The following is a 17,379-nucleotide window of genomic DNA, read 5'->3' as shown; positions in this document are numbered from 1 at the left end:
CTCCCCCACAGACAATAAAAGGATAAATAGGAACTATTCAGCCATGATCATTTTACAAGTGACAAAACACTAACTCTACAAGTATATGCCACTTTTCCTTACCTCTACCTTGTAAGGCTTTGGTATCTTTTTAACGAAAGCAGTGCTTATACACTGCAGAGCTTTAGTTGCTTTCACGCCTGTGTAAGTCTTAAATGCCTCTGTGACTCTTAAAGCAAAGTCCCTTTACCACACTACAGAATCTGAAGAGGTTTTCTCAAAGCATCTTTTCATATGTTATTTCTTCTAGGCATCTGGATACACCATATGCTTAAATTCCTTGGGTAAGGTAACTTAGCACATACTAAGCAATAAAATGAAGTGATTTTCCAGTCTTGTTACACAAATTCATAGCATCCCAGACATCAATCACTGTTATACAGTTCATCATTTCAACTTTATAGCTTTGTGCTTTTAGTGCCCAACTTTTTTCAAAATGTCACAGCAGGGATTAAGAAGTAAAAACATGGCCAATTAAGTTTACAGAAGAACCTGAGAACATCCTGAAAGTGTATTAAGGGCTGGGAAAGAGAAATCTTGCTTACCATTCTTCCATTTTCTCTCTGGTACTTTCTAGCTTATTTCAGTAACATAAAATTGGAAGTTGATGATTTTTTATGCTATCTTTTGTTAAAGAAAATACAAACTAATGAATTATTTCAGGGGTTGCTCCACTTTCATGCTATTACCTTGTAATCAGTATTGAACTCAATTCCCAACCTGGAATTTTTAGCTGGGTAATAACATAAAACCAGCTTTGTTTTAGATATACATTCATCATGTTTTGAACTGTCATGCTTTTGGAGGTGGGGGCAATGAGGACACAAATATGATTCAGGGTTTGCCACCGGACATGTCTCAAGGAGTCTCATCTACTTCACCAGTTTGTGCCTATTACAAGGTAGTCTTTCCAATACAGATACTTGGCTACCAAACTCGCCCTTCACCACTTGCCAGCAAACTCTTCCTAAACAACCCCAAAGATACACGTCTCTAAGGGCCTTCTGTAAGCAAAACTTCATGAAGTTAGTAAGGCAAAGAAATCAGGCTTTTCAAAAAAACGGATGTTTACAACAAGTACAGTAAGTATAAACACAATTCTAGCCCAAGCGAGAAAACTCTTGTAGTTTCACCTTTCTGGCTTACAGTTCCTGAAATATGCCCCAGCCATTTCAGCTGGGGATTCAAACATCAGAGCCACACATCTATTCCAAATGTCACCTTCAAATTAGTTTCTCAGACTGCCGAGCACATGACACCAGTCATGCATTGTCCCTCAGCCAACCAGACCTGGCCATCTTTTAAGCTCTGACCAGCCACTAACCAATTATATTTTCTCAATTGCTTTTTGTGATGCAAATAAAAACATCCTTATTATCTACCAAGAGGCTGAAGATCCAAGTACAGAGAATTTCCCATTGCCCAGCTCATACCTAACCAGCTACAATGAGGATTAACTGCATAAATCTCACAGATAACTCTTCCTGGCCTAGATATTCTCCATGTTTGCAGCCTATTTCTCCTCTTCTATTCAGCCTGCCAGATGATTGCTCTTGCCTAATCCATGCTATTCAAATTGATTTATATCCCTCATGGAGCTCCTAACACCTCACCTTTAAATACTACAGAAGTCACCATGCACACACCTCAAGAAACTCAGCTCTCCAATACATTACCACATTCCTGTTGAGATCGCGTATAACACGTTACTAACATGGACACCCAGTGGGGCAACAAGTTATTCTGAAACTTGTCTAAGAGCACTCAGTCTCTACTGATGCTCCTCTGTCACATCATGTTTCATTTAGGCACAAGAAGGCTGGGATTGTTAAATCAACATGTAGGAACACATTCATCCCTCACTCTAGGAATGACTCCATTTAAACAGCCTAAGAAATTACCAGTCTATTTCACAGGGCAAATTAGAAAAAACTTATTTAGTGTAAATTCACCTGTCAACTGATACTGGTCACTTGCTCTAGCTGTTATATAATAGGCAAAACTGTATTTAGAAAGCAAAAATATCAATACACATCATGTATTTAAACTTCAGGTGCAAGTATCAGCAGCTACAGCCAAATTTAAAGCAAGAATACATATAAAACTTTCCTAGGAGAGTCAAGGAGGGGATTATTTACTCCGCTCCATTCAGCATGATATTACAAATTTGTCAGGGGGTCTGCATCACACAAATGATATTGAAATAAAGAAAGTCACCCTACCACATCATATTACTGTTCTCTCTACTACTCTTCAGTTCTAGCTGTTTCTCCTACCCATTCCCCTACACTAAAATGTTCTTGAGCCTTAAACTTGAAAAGCATAGAAAGCTCATGAGGTATGCCAGATGACTTGGCAGCCAGGCTGCCAAAAGCACTAAGAAGAATCAGGAAGTCTCATGGGACCTAAAATAAATGTCAACCCCTAATATTTCAGTTCTGTCCCTACATCTAGATAACTTCAGCTGTGAACAGCTTATGAGAGCATCACAGGAGCAACAAAGCTTGCACAAAATGAAGCTGACTTTGAAGAATTATCCTTGCAGTTTCTCAGATGTTTTAAGTAGACACCCATTCTTCTAGCATCAATTACACATAAAGGGAAAGGACTGATTTGCTGTCAGAGTACTGAACTGGGAATCAAGACGTCGGATTATATTTCTGGCACTGCCACAAACTTCCACTGGGACCCAAAAACCAAGATCTGTCTCTAAGTTTCCCATTTATGGAACCACCCATATTTGATTTATTATTGACAGCAATGCACTGATATCTCTCTGAAAAGAAAATATTACAGAAGCATCAGGTTATCCGTTTCCTGAATAAATATAGTACAGTGGAAAAAAATACCTGTGTATCTGAGTTTCTTCTTGGATTTTGAATATTTGTTTGCTGCACAGTATAGCCTGGCCATTTGTATTGTCATTTCAGAGGACAGAGGAAACAAAGTAGAGGCGCAACCCTGAAAAATTTGCTCTCCTGAAGAGCTGAAACTTCAGGACAGTCTGCCTTTTCCCCCATCGTATCAATAAATTGCAAAATTGCTGAGTCTTGCAGGTTGGAAGGGACTTCCAGAGGTCATCAAGCCCAACTACTTGAGTAAAGCAGTGTCAACTAATACAGGTTGCCCAGTCTTGCCCACCTGAGCTTTGAACTGAATATAGATAATTCCACAGCCTCTAGGCTATCTGTTCCAGTTTTCAACCATCCTCATGGTAAATAATATTTTTTCCCCTCACACTGAGTTGGAATTTCCCATTTTCCATTGCCTCTCCTTCTTCTACTGTGCACCTCTGAGAGGAGTGTAGCTCCATCTTCTCCATAGCCACCCATCAGGAAGTTGTAGACAACAACAAAAATTCCACTGAGCCTTCTCTTCTTAAGGTCAAAGAAATCTAGTCCTGTCAGCCTGTCTTTCTAAGTAATATGCTCCAGGCCCCTCATCACCTTGCTGGCCCTCCATTAGACTTGCTCCAACAGGTAAATTTATTTCTTGAACTAGGGAGCCCAAAACTTAGGTCACAAAAGTCTCAACTGTAGAGGGGAAAAAAATCACTTCCCTTGACCTACTGGCAACATCCTGGCTAAAACAGCCTGGAATGCTGATTGTTTTCTGCACTGCAAGGATGTACTGTTGACTCATGTTCCAGTTCTTGTCCACAAGCATCCCCAGAGCCCTTTCTGTAAAGCTACTTCCTAGCTCCCAGCCTGTACTGGTACACAGGGTTATTCCATCCCAGGTGTAGGACTCTACATTTGCCTTCACTGAACTTCATGAGGCTCCTGTCAGCACTATCAGTACTGCAGCCTGTTGAGATCCCTCTGACTGCTGAAAGTGCACCTTCCTATCCCACCGCCCAGTACACTACTGAAGACACGATACAGTATAGGTTGAGGGACACTGCTCATAACTGGCCATCACTTTACTTTGTGCTGTTGACAACTGTCCCTTGAGTCTGACAGTCCCACCAGTTTCCCACCTACTTTATAGTCTGTTTATCCAATCCAAATTGACGAGATCTGGATGCAAGGATACTATGTGAGACCATGCCAAAGGCTTTGGTTAAATCAATGTAAACAATATCCATAGCTCTCACCAAATTCACTAAGGCAATAAGGTTGATCAGGCATGATTCACCCTTGATAACTCCCCAGAGGCTGCTTTCAATCACTTTCTTTTCCATCAGCTGCATGGAAATGGTTTTCAAGATGATTCACTGCATCACAACCCCAAAGACTGAAGAGAGGCTGACGAGCTCGCACCCTCCCGCACCCCAATCCCCTTCCTTGACCTTCCTGAAGATATGCTTGACACTTGTGTTTTCCCAGTCATCAGGAACTTCCCACAATCACCATGACCATTCAAAGGTGACAGATAGGCGTCACACTGACATCAGCCAGCTTCCTCAGATGCATCCCATCCGATCTCAGACTTGTGTATACCCAGTTGCCTTCAGTACTTTGTAACTACGCCTTCTTCAACTAGAGGCAATGACACATTCTCACAAAATCTGCATGTATGCTTTGAGAAGCCTAAGGGAAACCCTTATCAGTGAAAACTCCAGAAGAAAAAGCATGGAGTACCTCAGCCTTTTCTATGTCCCCTTTTCACAAGGTTCCCTGCCCCACTGAGCAAGGGGCACACATTTTCCTTAGCCTTCCTCTTGCTACCAATGTACTTATGGAAGTCCCTTCTGCTGCCCTTCCCATCCCTAATTTCAATGCCAGCTGAGCTTTGGTTTTGCTATCTCCATTCTTGCATGTCTTTTATTCCTCCTGAGTAGTCTGTCCCTAAGCACTCTCTTGAGTCCCACACCAATGTACAGAATCTATTGACCAAGGACAAGGACAATCCTGCTCAGTCTAAAACAGAAAACAGAACTAATATGCATGTAGTTTAGAATTAAAGCAAAAAAAATTAAACAAAATTCCTGAAAAAGAATACAGAAGTACCTAAGTATCAAAAAATACTCATATAGAAAGGAGAGCCCAAATTATTATAATTATTAATCTAAATTATTATCTTATTCAAGTCTATACTTCATTCATGGGTAGTCCAATTCCTTTCCAAACAGGGACATATACTTAACATACAGACACATGGTTATAGCCTTCTACAGACTGGCAAGTTGCCCCCACCAGTATCTTAGGTCAACTATAGCCAGTTTGGATTTGTTTATTTTGGCTAAAATACAGTTCCTTTTGGTTTCCAACATGAAAAACTTCTCAGTTCCTTCTATAGTGTAATACTGTTACTAACTTTTACTCTGCTTTTGACAAAATTGTTCTTCATGCTAACCCTACCAAAAAATACAAATCAACCTTGGAATGCATAGTTTCAAAGCACTTGGCGTTTTAAAATGGTGACAAAAATTACTACTGAAGAGGGTTGAAAAATATGTCTCCATAAATATTTGAAATCACTGCAAACAGCATGCTATTCAACAGCGTTAGGCTGCATGGAGTAACTTATGTCTGGACATATTGATTGACGATCCCCTCCAAACAGTCTCTTCTAAATTAGCAGCTCAGATTACAAACTTGTGAAATATATGCAGCACGAGAGCCACAACTGAGCTATAAGGCAGAGCAAAGGAATAACTGGAACACTGCAAATATAATGGTATTTATAAATACACAAAAATCAAAAAGTTGTACAACACCCCTAGGTATATCATCGTCTTTAGCATGATACATCATAGTCTACAGCAAGTCTTAGGAACAGAAAAGTTTCTTAAATGCTATGAAACAAAGATTTCTCCACTGGTATTTTAGATTTTTCACTGAACAGCTAACAAACCTTTTTTTCCTTAAAGAGCAGCGTTTCAAAATATAGTCTAAGTACATCTGAGAGCACTAAGAGGAAATCCATTGAAAAGTATGAAACACATCTCTCTAGAGTATGTATCTAGTATGTATCTAGTGCAGTATAATTTCCTACACTTCCAAACAAGATATGTGCTTGAAAATTCTTCTGAAAAACCTCTGCTTTTTGCCATTGTCATACCTTGCATGAACTCTGTGCTCAGCTAGTAGAGATGCGAATAATTTTTCTGGCTAATCCACTCCATAAAGCCAGCATTCAACCTTGAGGGCAGGGGTTACAAATAAATAAACAGCTTTTAAGCAGTTACCTTCACTCTGATAAAGACCGCAGGTGGTGCTATTGATGCAGCCAAGCAAAATCAAATAAGAATAGAATACCACATTCAGGTTTTTTGTAACACCTAAGCAAGTTAAAAACAGCAGAAATTGGAAGTGAATGGAAAAGATATTGACTTTCTATGGTAATTGTGTTCGCACTTCCTTTTGACTTTTTATGAAGAGGTAGCCATAGAATGTTGTTTTTCTTTTCCTGAAGAGAAAGGAAATCACATAACCTTATCAAAAAATGCAGCCAACTAAAACCCTTTCCTTCCATTCATATAAATCCCTTTTATAAAATATAAATGCAATTATGCAAACCATTATGAAGACACTAATCATTACTGTAATTGAGATATACATATAACGTACTTGGGGAGTTGGACTCATCATTATGAGTCCTTCCAACTTGAGATATTCCATGATTCTATGATATACACATGTACACACAAAACCAACACACACACATCGTTATTGTATCAAACTACAACCATAAAAGACGATTTAAAAGTGGTTCTTTTGTGTAAGGTCCAACACCTAATTGCATCGTCTACCATAACCATTTGAGAAGTTCCATCCAGGACACAAATCCTCTATTGCTGGTCAGGGTTAGTAACACCGAATTTGACTAAAGTTTACCTGGAGTCTCAATTACTATTAATCACTTGTCCAATTACTATTAATCACTTGTCCAATTAATTAGTCTGCTTATCAGAGAAATACCTATTGAGACAAGAGAAAGGAAAGGCTCAGTGTGGCAGGGAAATACAGATCCTGGGGAGTCACACAGCCACTGAGAAGGCTGGGCAATAAACCTTATGAACAAAATCTCTTTATGCCTGTTGGAAAGCAAGGATTCGGCTTCCCTTAACAGTGTACACATTTAAAGAAAATGAACCTTTTTTCCACTTTCGTGCAAGCAGAAGAGAGAAGATAGTCCAGTAGGATCTAATGGCATTAAACTGAGATTTGAGAGTTAACTGGCAGAAATGTATATATATTCACAGAAGAGACTCTGTAAACCATACTACAGTCTACATAATAAACTAGCTTTTCTTTTTTTTCCCCCAGCTGCTTCAGGATCTAACTAGTCACCCCATCTGAGCCGCAGGGTTTTGGAAGGCTTACACAAGTGCCAACATCTGCTTCTATTCCCATCAACGTCAAATTTGTCAGAACACAAAACTGCACCAGAAAAACAATCCCTGCCATAGAAAAATAAACTCTACTTCCATGGATATCCCCTGAAGTACCAAGTGTAGCAGATCTATTACATTTGCAATTTCTATTCCAAAATAAAATTTCTTTCCCAAAAATATACATATACATTTATATTTATTTTTTATATATATATTTACTTACTATTGTATCTACCCTATTTCCCTGCAGTGCACCTGCATCCTAAAGTTCTTCATGGTCTGGTCTGCCTTTACTGGCCAAACAGCCAGTGTAAAGCACAATCATAAAAACTAAGCCTTACACCAAGTTACAAGGTGACAAATTAAGCCAGCCACTTTTTGGCAACTCTTTACTATTAAATACTTTTTAATTTCTCAGCAACTTCTACCACAGTTTTACTGGTCTCTTACTACTGCTACATTGAGGTTCAGGTGAGTACCCTGATTCATACACTAAATGAAACCTTACATGAAAACATTAAGTGGATTAAAAAAAATCCTTATTTTTTAAAACATTCATTAAAAAGTCAAATACATTCCCCAGCATAAAATCACGGACCAATGACAAACTTGGAAAACTTTATGCAGTTTTACTCCAGTTAGCTAATTGTGCTTATAGAGCAAAATAGGAGATTTTCATTGTGTTTATACAGAGCACATTAAGTACACATGCTTTGCCATTTGCTGTAAAGAATGAAATAGATAAGGTACATTTGATAAAGTCACAAAATTTTTTTTAAAAGCATCTTTACCATGAACACTCAAGGTAATATTAACTATTCAGTTACACAGTTGGATGGCACGTAATTATTTTAGACAGAGTAAATATTCACCAATTGTTGCTTTCTTTCCCCTCCAGAAAGTGCATTTTGGCAAAAAAAAAAATTATCCTCTATCCTTGCATGTACAGCTTCTCTTTCACTTTGCCATAGGAAGATAGTAAGATCACCAGAGAGATCACCGAGCAGAAGAAAAATCCCAATTGCTAATTTAGCCCGTAAAGCATCAATAGTTCGTAACAGAAAACTCATATTGTAGCTCATAAAAAAAACCATCAGTAGACACAGTTGCCTTAGATAAATTCTTCCATCATTAGATTTATTTCTTTTAAGAAATGCTAAATGCTAACAAGAACAAAAACTCTGGTATTGCAATGACACTTCAAATGTCATAATGAAATGTCTGAAGGAAACGTGTAAGCCTTTCTTCATAATTTCCTGTGCATGCCTCCTCTCTCCAACATTGTTGGAACTACTGGTGGACCTAAGTTTATCCACCTCATGTATGTTTACATACCTTGCTCAAATGGGCCCAAAATTGTTATTGCTCAGTATAAGTGATGTCTCAACATACTGTGCTACTACAGTTTATTACTGGAAGATTCAGGAGATCCGAAAGAATAATATTAATACAACCAGACGTTTTGACTCAGATTTGTTCTGTCATGAGTGCAGATTAAAAACAATATACTGTATTTACACAGAGTAAAGCCAAAAAGAAGAGGTGAATGAACTCACATGGTAATGACTACTCGGCTACATCTATCTAATAAAATAATTAATATATTAAATCTTCTGCTTTGCACTTCGTAGCCTTGTAGACTTTTGACAGAATACACAAACCAAGCTGCCTCTTACTACATTGATGATAACTGGAGGATGACGAATCACAGCAGAGCAGGGGAACACAAATATTTTAAATAACGAACCAGAAATTTGTCCTCAGTGAGATGCTCTTTAATTCCAATATAAACTGAAGAACCTAAATAAATCTAACATATAATAGACACATTTCCAGCATAGGGAAACCAGCAAAGCATCTCCCATGTTGACACACACCAGCAAAGTCACTTCCTCCTTATAATCTCTTCATTCTCCACCAGCCACTAGCTGTAGCAGCCAAACCCCAGCATGACTGTATCAGCAACAGGAGTCTCCTCCTCCCATCACTCGGATAAATCAGGCTTACACTTCTCTTCCACACCTGTCTATATTACATACTGCCCCTTGTGACAGTGTAATTTTGCTTCAGCCGGAGGGGTCATGCATGTTGTCAATTCACTTCACAAGATCTCATGAAGTACTCAGGAAAACGAGTTAAGTGTGGTATGATGTATGTTATTCTTCCGCACAAATCTCACTTATATACTGCCCCTTTCCTACACAAGAACAATCAATTGACAAAAACTGAATTTTTCTGTTCCTTAATTTAACTGCCTCCTCAACAGGACATATACACAAAATGGAAACTGCAGTCCAAATGGGTGAAAAGTCAGCTCTCTTGCCCACCACTAGTATACAAGTGCTAATGTACTTCTCCATATGAACCATACACATCATAAAAGGTTACATTCTATAACCTCGCAGAAGAAATAGGGTCTAACCCTGAAACCACAGGGTTTTTTATCTAAGTGAATTCTATGTTCCTATTAACTACAGTGAAAACTGCAGGTACTCCACACAAACCGTTAGGAAGACTACAAATGGCTTCAGCTTCTCAATCATAAAGGAAACACGGTTTCTACCACAATGAGCTCCACTGACAGTGCTGAGGCAACCTAGAAGCCTAACTCTTAACTTTTATCAGAACTTCAAGCCCTCGGGTTGTCTCTACTTCAACAAGACGTCCTGGAAAATACAATAGGGTTTGGGCAGAGAAATAGCCAGTGCTGGGATCCCACACGGTTGGCGGAGCGCGGGTCACTTCAGACTAGCTCTAGTCTAGTCCCAGGAACTGCACACTATTTGGCCGCTAGATGTGCTCCTCCAAAATACCTTCCTATTCTTTTCCATCCAAAAGGAACCCAGGTTATGTGCCCCAAGACCACCTCATGATGTGAGACAAAGTAAGCTGGGATAGTGTTTATATCTCAGAAGAGCTGGTCCTAGGACTGATAATGGTTTTACGAAAAAGGAAGGGAACCATAAGCCTAGGACACCCAAATGAGAGGATCTAGCCTCCAGATCAAGAAGTAACCATAGGAACAAGTAGACTGATTGTTTTGATGGCTTATGTAAAATAAATGTGACGGTCCCATACTGCCCCTAGTCCAGCGGCCTTCATAAATCCACCACCCCAGCTGCTCTCAACAGCAGTCCTAGCAGGCAGGCCAAAGGAAAGCTCAGAAGTTGTTTCCTCAAACCAAGGCTGAGGTACACTTAAAACACATGACATTTCCCTGTGAAGGATTTACATCTCTGAACTGCCATATGAACCCTGTTCACAACCATTAATGAATATGAAAAACTTGATGTAGAACCAGGTATTAAATCATATGGAGAAAGGGAGGACGGCTGGAGTTATCTAGATCATCTTGATCCAAACTACAAAAAGACTTACTACTGAATTCAATATTTGGATGCAACTTGAAATACATAGAGTCTGCTGTTTAGAAGGAGCTGAGCACTTACTGCCTGAACACCAATATCTGTTATGTCTTAAACTGTAGAGTCCAAAATTGAAAATATTACAAATTCTTTAAATTTGCTGAAATTATATAAGACTGGCATACACCAAATTTGGGGCTTAAGATAAAATATTGAAGAATATTGCCTTAGGATAGATATTTTTTTTTTACAATAGGTAAAATCCAGTTGTTAAATGGAAGTAACTAAAACACAATCGCACAGCCACTTTCTCAAACATAAATGTTAAACTTTTTTTAAAAAAAATAGAAAACACATTGGACCATTTACCATTTTTCATGGTTCTGCTGAGGATAAACATATGGAGAAAATAAGCTACTCTGTAGATCTTATTTCACTCCAGTGTCTGTGCTTTTATTCTCCCTGTCACAGCCAAGTTGAGAATTTCCTCTTTCACGATAATAAGCAGAAAGTTCACAGATCTCAATGCAGCAAAGCAGGAAGTTTGCAGTTTGAAGGATTTCCCCTCTTCAATGGGACAGGGGAGGAGAGAAAAGTACGAGGGGGCTACTGTGAAATCTTTTGCAAACTTAAGAAGCTGATTTGGACATACTTACCTCAACAGGGTTCTAAAGCGATGCTATGGAGACCATGCGCAAATGAAACACTGCTCGCATCTGTTCTGTAATAATTTCTGACTTTGGCTTTTGAGAGAGGAAAAACTCCTGCTTTTCTGATTAGGGTATGACCTGACACAAATAAACTTAGCAACAGTGATAGTCAGATGTAGAAGGAAGCTCAAACTGCTGCAACACAGCTCTCACCAAAACGTGCTACCTTCCCAGCTGACCCTGTATCACAAGACAGGAGTGAATCCCACATGTGGCTTTAATGCCAAGCAGCTGCTGCACACCAGCACCCCCTCCGTCCTCCTCCTCACCCCCCTGCACCGCTGTGTTTCAAGGACTATCGCAAGTAATGGAACTGCGGCGCCCTGTAACGAACACAAGCCCCTACACCCAAGGCAGACCTGAACCCACACACGTTACCCCCTGAGCTTCCATGCCCAGAGAAGCGAGATCATCCGTGCCAAAGTGAGATCACCAGTGCAGGCTCCCTGAGGAGGGCGGCCGGGGAGGGGGGAACACACGACCCCTCCCCAGCCATTTCAAAACCTGTTCCTCTCCCTCCCTTTTAAGCAAAAGCGGCCTCTCCGCACAGCTCAGGGCGGAAAACCCTCTCCCGGCTGCGAGTCCCACCGTCCCGAGGCCGGCAGCATCCCGCCCCGCTCCCCGCTCCGGGAGCCGCCTTCCCCGGGCGGCAGCGGGGCGAGCGCGGCCCCGCGGGGCCGGCGGGCGAAGCGAGGCGAGGCCCCCCCGGCTCCGCGCCCCTCCGCTCACCGACACCAGGAACTCCAGCGTGCCCACGTAGTCCCGCTCGGTCTTGAGCAGCTCGTTGAGGACGCAGACGCGCAAGCGAAGCTGCTTCTCCAAGTCCTTCCCGCTTTCCCCCTTGCCTTCCCCTCTGCTTTCCTCTGTCATGGTGCAGCGAGGAAGAGCGGTGCTCCCAGCCCGGCGCCTTTCCCGGCTGCAGGCAGCGCTGCCTGAGCGCCCCGGCACTGCGCTGTGGACAAGGAACACAAAAGACCCCGCCAAGTTACATAGCGGGGCCGGGCTCCGGCCTGTCCCCAGGCACGCAGCAGCCTCAGCCCCGTCTCACCCAGCTCCAGCGCGCGGCCCGAGGTCCGGGGACGAGAAGCCAGCCCAGTGCGTGCTCCCTTCCCGTCAGGAAGGGGACACAGCCTGGAGGAAACGAGCGGTCACTGGTTCCCAGCTCACCCTGTTAGCCGAGAGGCTGGAAAGCCTCCGGAGCAGCAGCGCAGACTTGGACATTAATCAAAAGCTTTGTATCCATGTGACTCCAACCCCTTCCCCCCCGCCCCCTTCGCTAAATCTCAGGAAAAAGGAAAGGAAACAACATCAGGGAAGATTGCGTGCGAGCAGCTGCCTGTTTCACACACAAGCTGCGAGCTCCAGTTTGAGGCTAATTGGAGCTCCAACAACAGAGCACAAGAATTATAAAAATGTCCCAGCAAGCTGGCTGGCCAGGGAATCAGCAGTTGTTTTTGTTTTGGTTTAATCATCAGCAAAAGAGCCATTTCAACTTCCCCTTCCATACCTTTCCACGAGACATACATTACAATGTATATCACAACTGATGTGTATTACAAATACGTGCTTTGATATTCTTCTGAACACACACAGCTAAGCATGTGCATGTGCTAAGCAGGTACAAACAGTACGTTCTACAACAGGTACAGAAAAGTTCTTCAGAGATGGGGGGGGTTAGTTTGTTTTTTTTTGTTTATTGAAACAAGGTGTTATAAAATCCCTAGGTTACACAGTTTTCCTTCCTGCATTGGAAGTTCAGATTTGCATGATATATTAACAGAGTAAAAAGAATTCAGTAAACTTTTCAAACAATTAGCAAGAAGTATGTAGCTACTTTATACAAGAGGAATTGATTTCTTGAAAACTGAAATATGTCAGGACACTACCATGGGAATTTTGAGACCACTGATGAAAGCTGAAGGTTTGTCTGGCTAGCTCTTCAACCTGTGACTGGAAAGAATATCCAGGTCTTCAACTTCAAGATTCCATATCAAAGTATCTTTCTAAACCTGCAACATCCTGAAAGGAAGGAATAAAATGAAAACCAGAGTGTAAAACTCTTCTACAGAGGCAGTACAAGCTGAGGCAGTGAGAAGAGTCCTTACTGGGAGAGAATAAGCAGACACATTCATGTTCTGGTAACTAGACATCATCTAGCTGTCTGCCTCAGACATCTTTTGGGAAACAGAGAATACAGTTCCCACAAGATGTCTCTCAAAGAGCAGAAATAAAAAAAAAAAAAAAAAAGCGCCTGTTTCTTTGAGTGTGTCCTACTTCCCTGCATCCTCCCCTTCCCAAACACACGCAGCTCCCTCTCATAAAACCTGGGCAAGAAGCAGCAGTTGCTGGCACTGGTTCTGCTACACGTATCCTGCTCGGCCATTTATGCATGTGCAGACTAGCCTGCAAACTTCCCTGCTGACCTTACTATAGCTCTTTCCTCGATGGGACACCAGTCCTCAATGGGACACTAGTCCATTCCAAAAACTGACACTGATTTTCATGAAAATCAGAACTTCATGTTTCTAAGGACCTCACTCCCCTCCCAAATCTGGTTCAAATGGACTGATGGGTTGAAAACAGACTGGGGCAGAAGAGCCAACACAGTTCAATCGTTGAAGCTTGTTTCCTTGGGAAACCTGTCTAAAATAGACAACATGCCTGATGATTAGGTCAAAACTTTTTCATCCTCTTGGGTGGGCTTCACCAGTGAGGCACAGAACCGAAGTCCCAAAGCTCTGTGGCATCTGCCCTGATCCTATGGTTCAGAAGATTAAGTGCTTCACACTTGCTTGCACTAGCACCAAGAAGGCTGATGCTATGGTGGAAAGGCAAAAAAAGAAGAGCGATCCACTGAACCCCACGGTGAAGTTTTCTCAAGTGATAACCAGCAAAAGGATCCGAAACAACTGGAGTAGGACACCACACAATTGCTTTCCCACTCCTAAACACATGTGGGTGCCCTTTCTCAGGCAGTCATAGCCAGATGCCTCAAATTAGTTAAATTTCCTGTCAGAAAGCACCCTCTCTTTCTTTTAGGAGAACAGAAATAAGGGACCGCTACAGCTTCTGATTTCGGACATTCCCCTTTGCTCTTGGCTTCAGCCATGTGCCGTTAGTTGTCACAACCCACATGCACACTCACAGACCAAGGTGAAGGCTAAAAGAGGCAGGAGCAGCAGCTTACTGTCTTTTTCTCCCCCATCACCTATAGCAGTCAGAATCCCTTCCCTTCATATGTTTGTCATCTCATTGCCAGGAGACCTTAAAGCCAAACTGATCCTTGTCCCAGTTTATCCTCCTGCTGCCCTCACACAACTGATTCTTGCTCCCTCATTCAGGCAGGCAGCTCCAGCTATTTGGGCCAGCAAAAGCATTACTGACAACACAGAAGAGATTTTTATGACTCACTTAAGGCCGCTGAACCCAGCAAAGCCCACAGCAGACATGCAATAATAAGAAAAGTAGTTCTAAGTACCAGACACAATCTATGGAAAACATACGTGCATACAAGCTTAGCCAATTTTCCTGATAACCTGCTTGAAGGACTAAAGACAAGGGCAAATTACTCTTTTCCCTTAGTTTCAGGAAAAAGCTGAATTGCTCCAATTGTAGTTTTCCCTACACCAAAATTAGGAGAAAAACCAGAATAAAATGTAAAAAAGGTACAGCATACACACAGGATGAAAAATTTCAGGCCAAAGAAAATGTTTTAAGCAACTGAAGAGCAGATTTTACACTGTGATGTACCAGGGAACCTGACTAGCAGATAGCACTGCCTGTCTTAAATACAAAACCAAGTTGTATAAAATGGTATATTGATTATGCTAACATGTGAGAGACAGCAATTCTTGCTCCCTATGGGGAAAGACACAGGTTTAGAGAAACTGCAAAAATCACATTGTTCCCATAGGATGCTATAACTTTGGAATGCAACAAGAACTATTTCAGTCCAAAGGTACTTGAGGCCCGAATTTCAACTCTGTTTAAAGAGTCCTGTTGAAAAAATATGGCACTACACAACTTTTGGCCTATTCACAAAACCACATAATGGAGGATGGGTGGCTGGAAACTCTCAAGATCATCTAGTCCAACTGCCCTGCTCAAGCAGGGTCACCCACAGCAGGCTACCCAGAGCAACAGGACAGGTTGTCCAGCCAGGTTTTGAGTATCTCCACAGATGGAGACTCCACAGCCTCTGTGGGAAACCTGTGCCAGTGTTTGACCAGTGTTCTACAGTAAAAAAAAAAAAAAAAAAAAAAAAAAGTCTTCTCTTGTGTTCAAACAGAATTTCATGGTTTTTAATGTGTGCTCATTGTGTCTTGTCCTGTCAGCAGGCACTACTATGAAGAGTCTGGCTCCCTCTTCATTCCCTCCCATCAAGTATTTAGAAACATTGGTAAGATTGCCCATGAACCTTCTCCTCTCCAGGCTGGACAGTCCCAGCTCTCTCAGCCTCTCCTCATATGTAAGATCCTCCATTCCCTTAATCATCTTCATGGTCCTATCTGATGACCTGGAACAAGTTTCCAGATATTAAAACCCTTATGCATGACAGATGGTAGTAATTAAACTTCACCAATCTGCCATGACACTTGTGTACTTTATGGGAAAACCACATGGATTTTTTTGTGTGTTGCTACTGAACGATGGCTATCAGCACAAGACAGCTCCAATATCACAGGGGAATGAAATCAAACATTCTGCAGGGCATATGATCTGGTATCACAGCACTGTAAAGAACTCTTCGGTCCAGCTGGGAATTTAAAATTGTCTTTTCAGAGAAAGTTGAAATACGTTTCTGAAGCTGTATCAATAGATGGGATAGCTTACTTTGCAGGCTGCTCACCAACACTGAAGACTTTTCTCTCTCCAAGGTTAGTTTTCCTAAGTATGAAAAACAGGGACAGACTACTACAAGCCAGCCATTTCTGCTCCCCTTGTAGAAAACACTATTGGGGGTCCCATTTCTCCAGGTAATATTAATAATGCAGCAATTTCTCCCACTCTAACCTGCTTAAACAGTCCATGAAATGCAGAAATGGCTATCAAAGCTAAAACTAGCCATTTTCCTGTAGTAATCTTCACTACCAGAATTTACAAAAAAAAAAAAAAAGAATTAAGAATTCATAAGAGACCCATCCAAGAAACGTGATTAACAACCAACACTAAAAAAGTTCACCTGAATAAAAACAGTTTGTATACAGGTGGCTCTAATACTGTACTGAGCAATGAAAATGTTAATATGTACAGGACTAGCTGTAAACTGTTATGAAGTAAGTGTTGGAAGGTGAGTAAATCAATGAGTTCACTTCACACACATTGCTGTCTGCTCATTCACCACAGAGTTTACAATAAACCAGCTTTGCAGCCACACGTTTTAAAGAGAAGTCATTGTTTGTACAGAATGTACCAAAATAATCAGTTCTGTAATCTTCCTCTATGGCATTTTTGAAGGAAGATGGAGGTACTTTAACCACAAAGACATTTAAATGGCCCCAGGCACTGTAAGTTTGTGGAGGCAACATCATATAATCATCAACATAATGCCTACAGTGAGCTCATATAATCAAAAGATTTCTGCAGGTATTCTGAATACCAGCTGGTCCGCCCAAAAAACAGACTTTTTTACCCCAGACTGCTACAATATTACTTTCCAAGTGTGAATGCACTGGACTTCACCACCAATTTTTCCACAAGCCTCTAATAATGGTGCATATCTGTCCAGAAGATTTTCCACCATTTTATTCCCACCAGCACAAGAGACACAGCAAACATCTGTGGCAAATAAAATCTTAACATTCAGCTTTACTTAGCATGTAAAGAACTACTGTATGATCCAAATCTCATTTATCCAAAAATAGATCTAAAAAGATACATATATAGATTATAAGTCTTAAGAAGAGGGGTGATTTGTAATTCACTTAAAGGAGTATATTTGACTTTCCCTATAAGAATCAATTGTACCTTTTAGAAATCCTGC

At 41.2% G+C, this 17,379-nt stretch overlaps 1 protein-coding gene across 2 annotated transcripts in view; it reads right to left on the bottom strand.

The window, feature by feature from the left end:
• PREX2 (phosphatidylinositol-3,4,5-trisphosphate dependent Rac exchange factor 2) overlaps nt 1-12,525 on the bottom strand; it is a 199,009-nt gene extending 186,484 nt beyond the window's left edge. For both annotated transcript variants that reach the window (XM_068396145.1, XM_068396146.1), the window contains exons 1-2: nt 12,445-12,525; nt 12,126-12,348 (exon numbers count right to left, since the gene is read on the bottom strand). In XM_068396145.1, the coding sequence (XP_068252246.1) occupies nt 12,126-12,266 (141 nt within the window). In that variant the 5' untranslated portion in view covers nt 12,267-12,348; nt 12,445-12,525. The remainder of the gene's footprint in view (nt 1-12,125; nt 12,349-12,444) is intronic.
• Nucleotides 12,526-17,379: the final 4,854 nt, after the last annotated feature.

The sequence above is a fragment of the Nyctibius grandis genome, chromosome 3 (assembly GCF_013368605.1).
Source record: "Nyctibius grandis isolate bNycGra1 chromosome 3, bNycGra1.pri, whole genome shotgun sequence".
NCBI lineage: Eukaryota > Metazoa > Chordata > Aves > Nyctibiiformes > Nyctibiidae > Nyctibius > Nyctibius grandis.
Note: the sequence above shows the minus strand (reverse complement) of the source record. Positions and strands in the feature narration are given on the sequence as shown.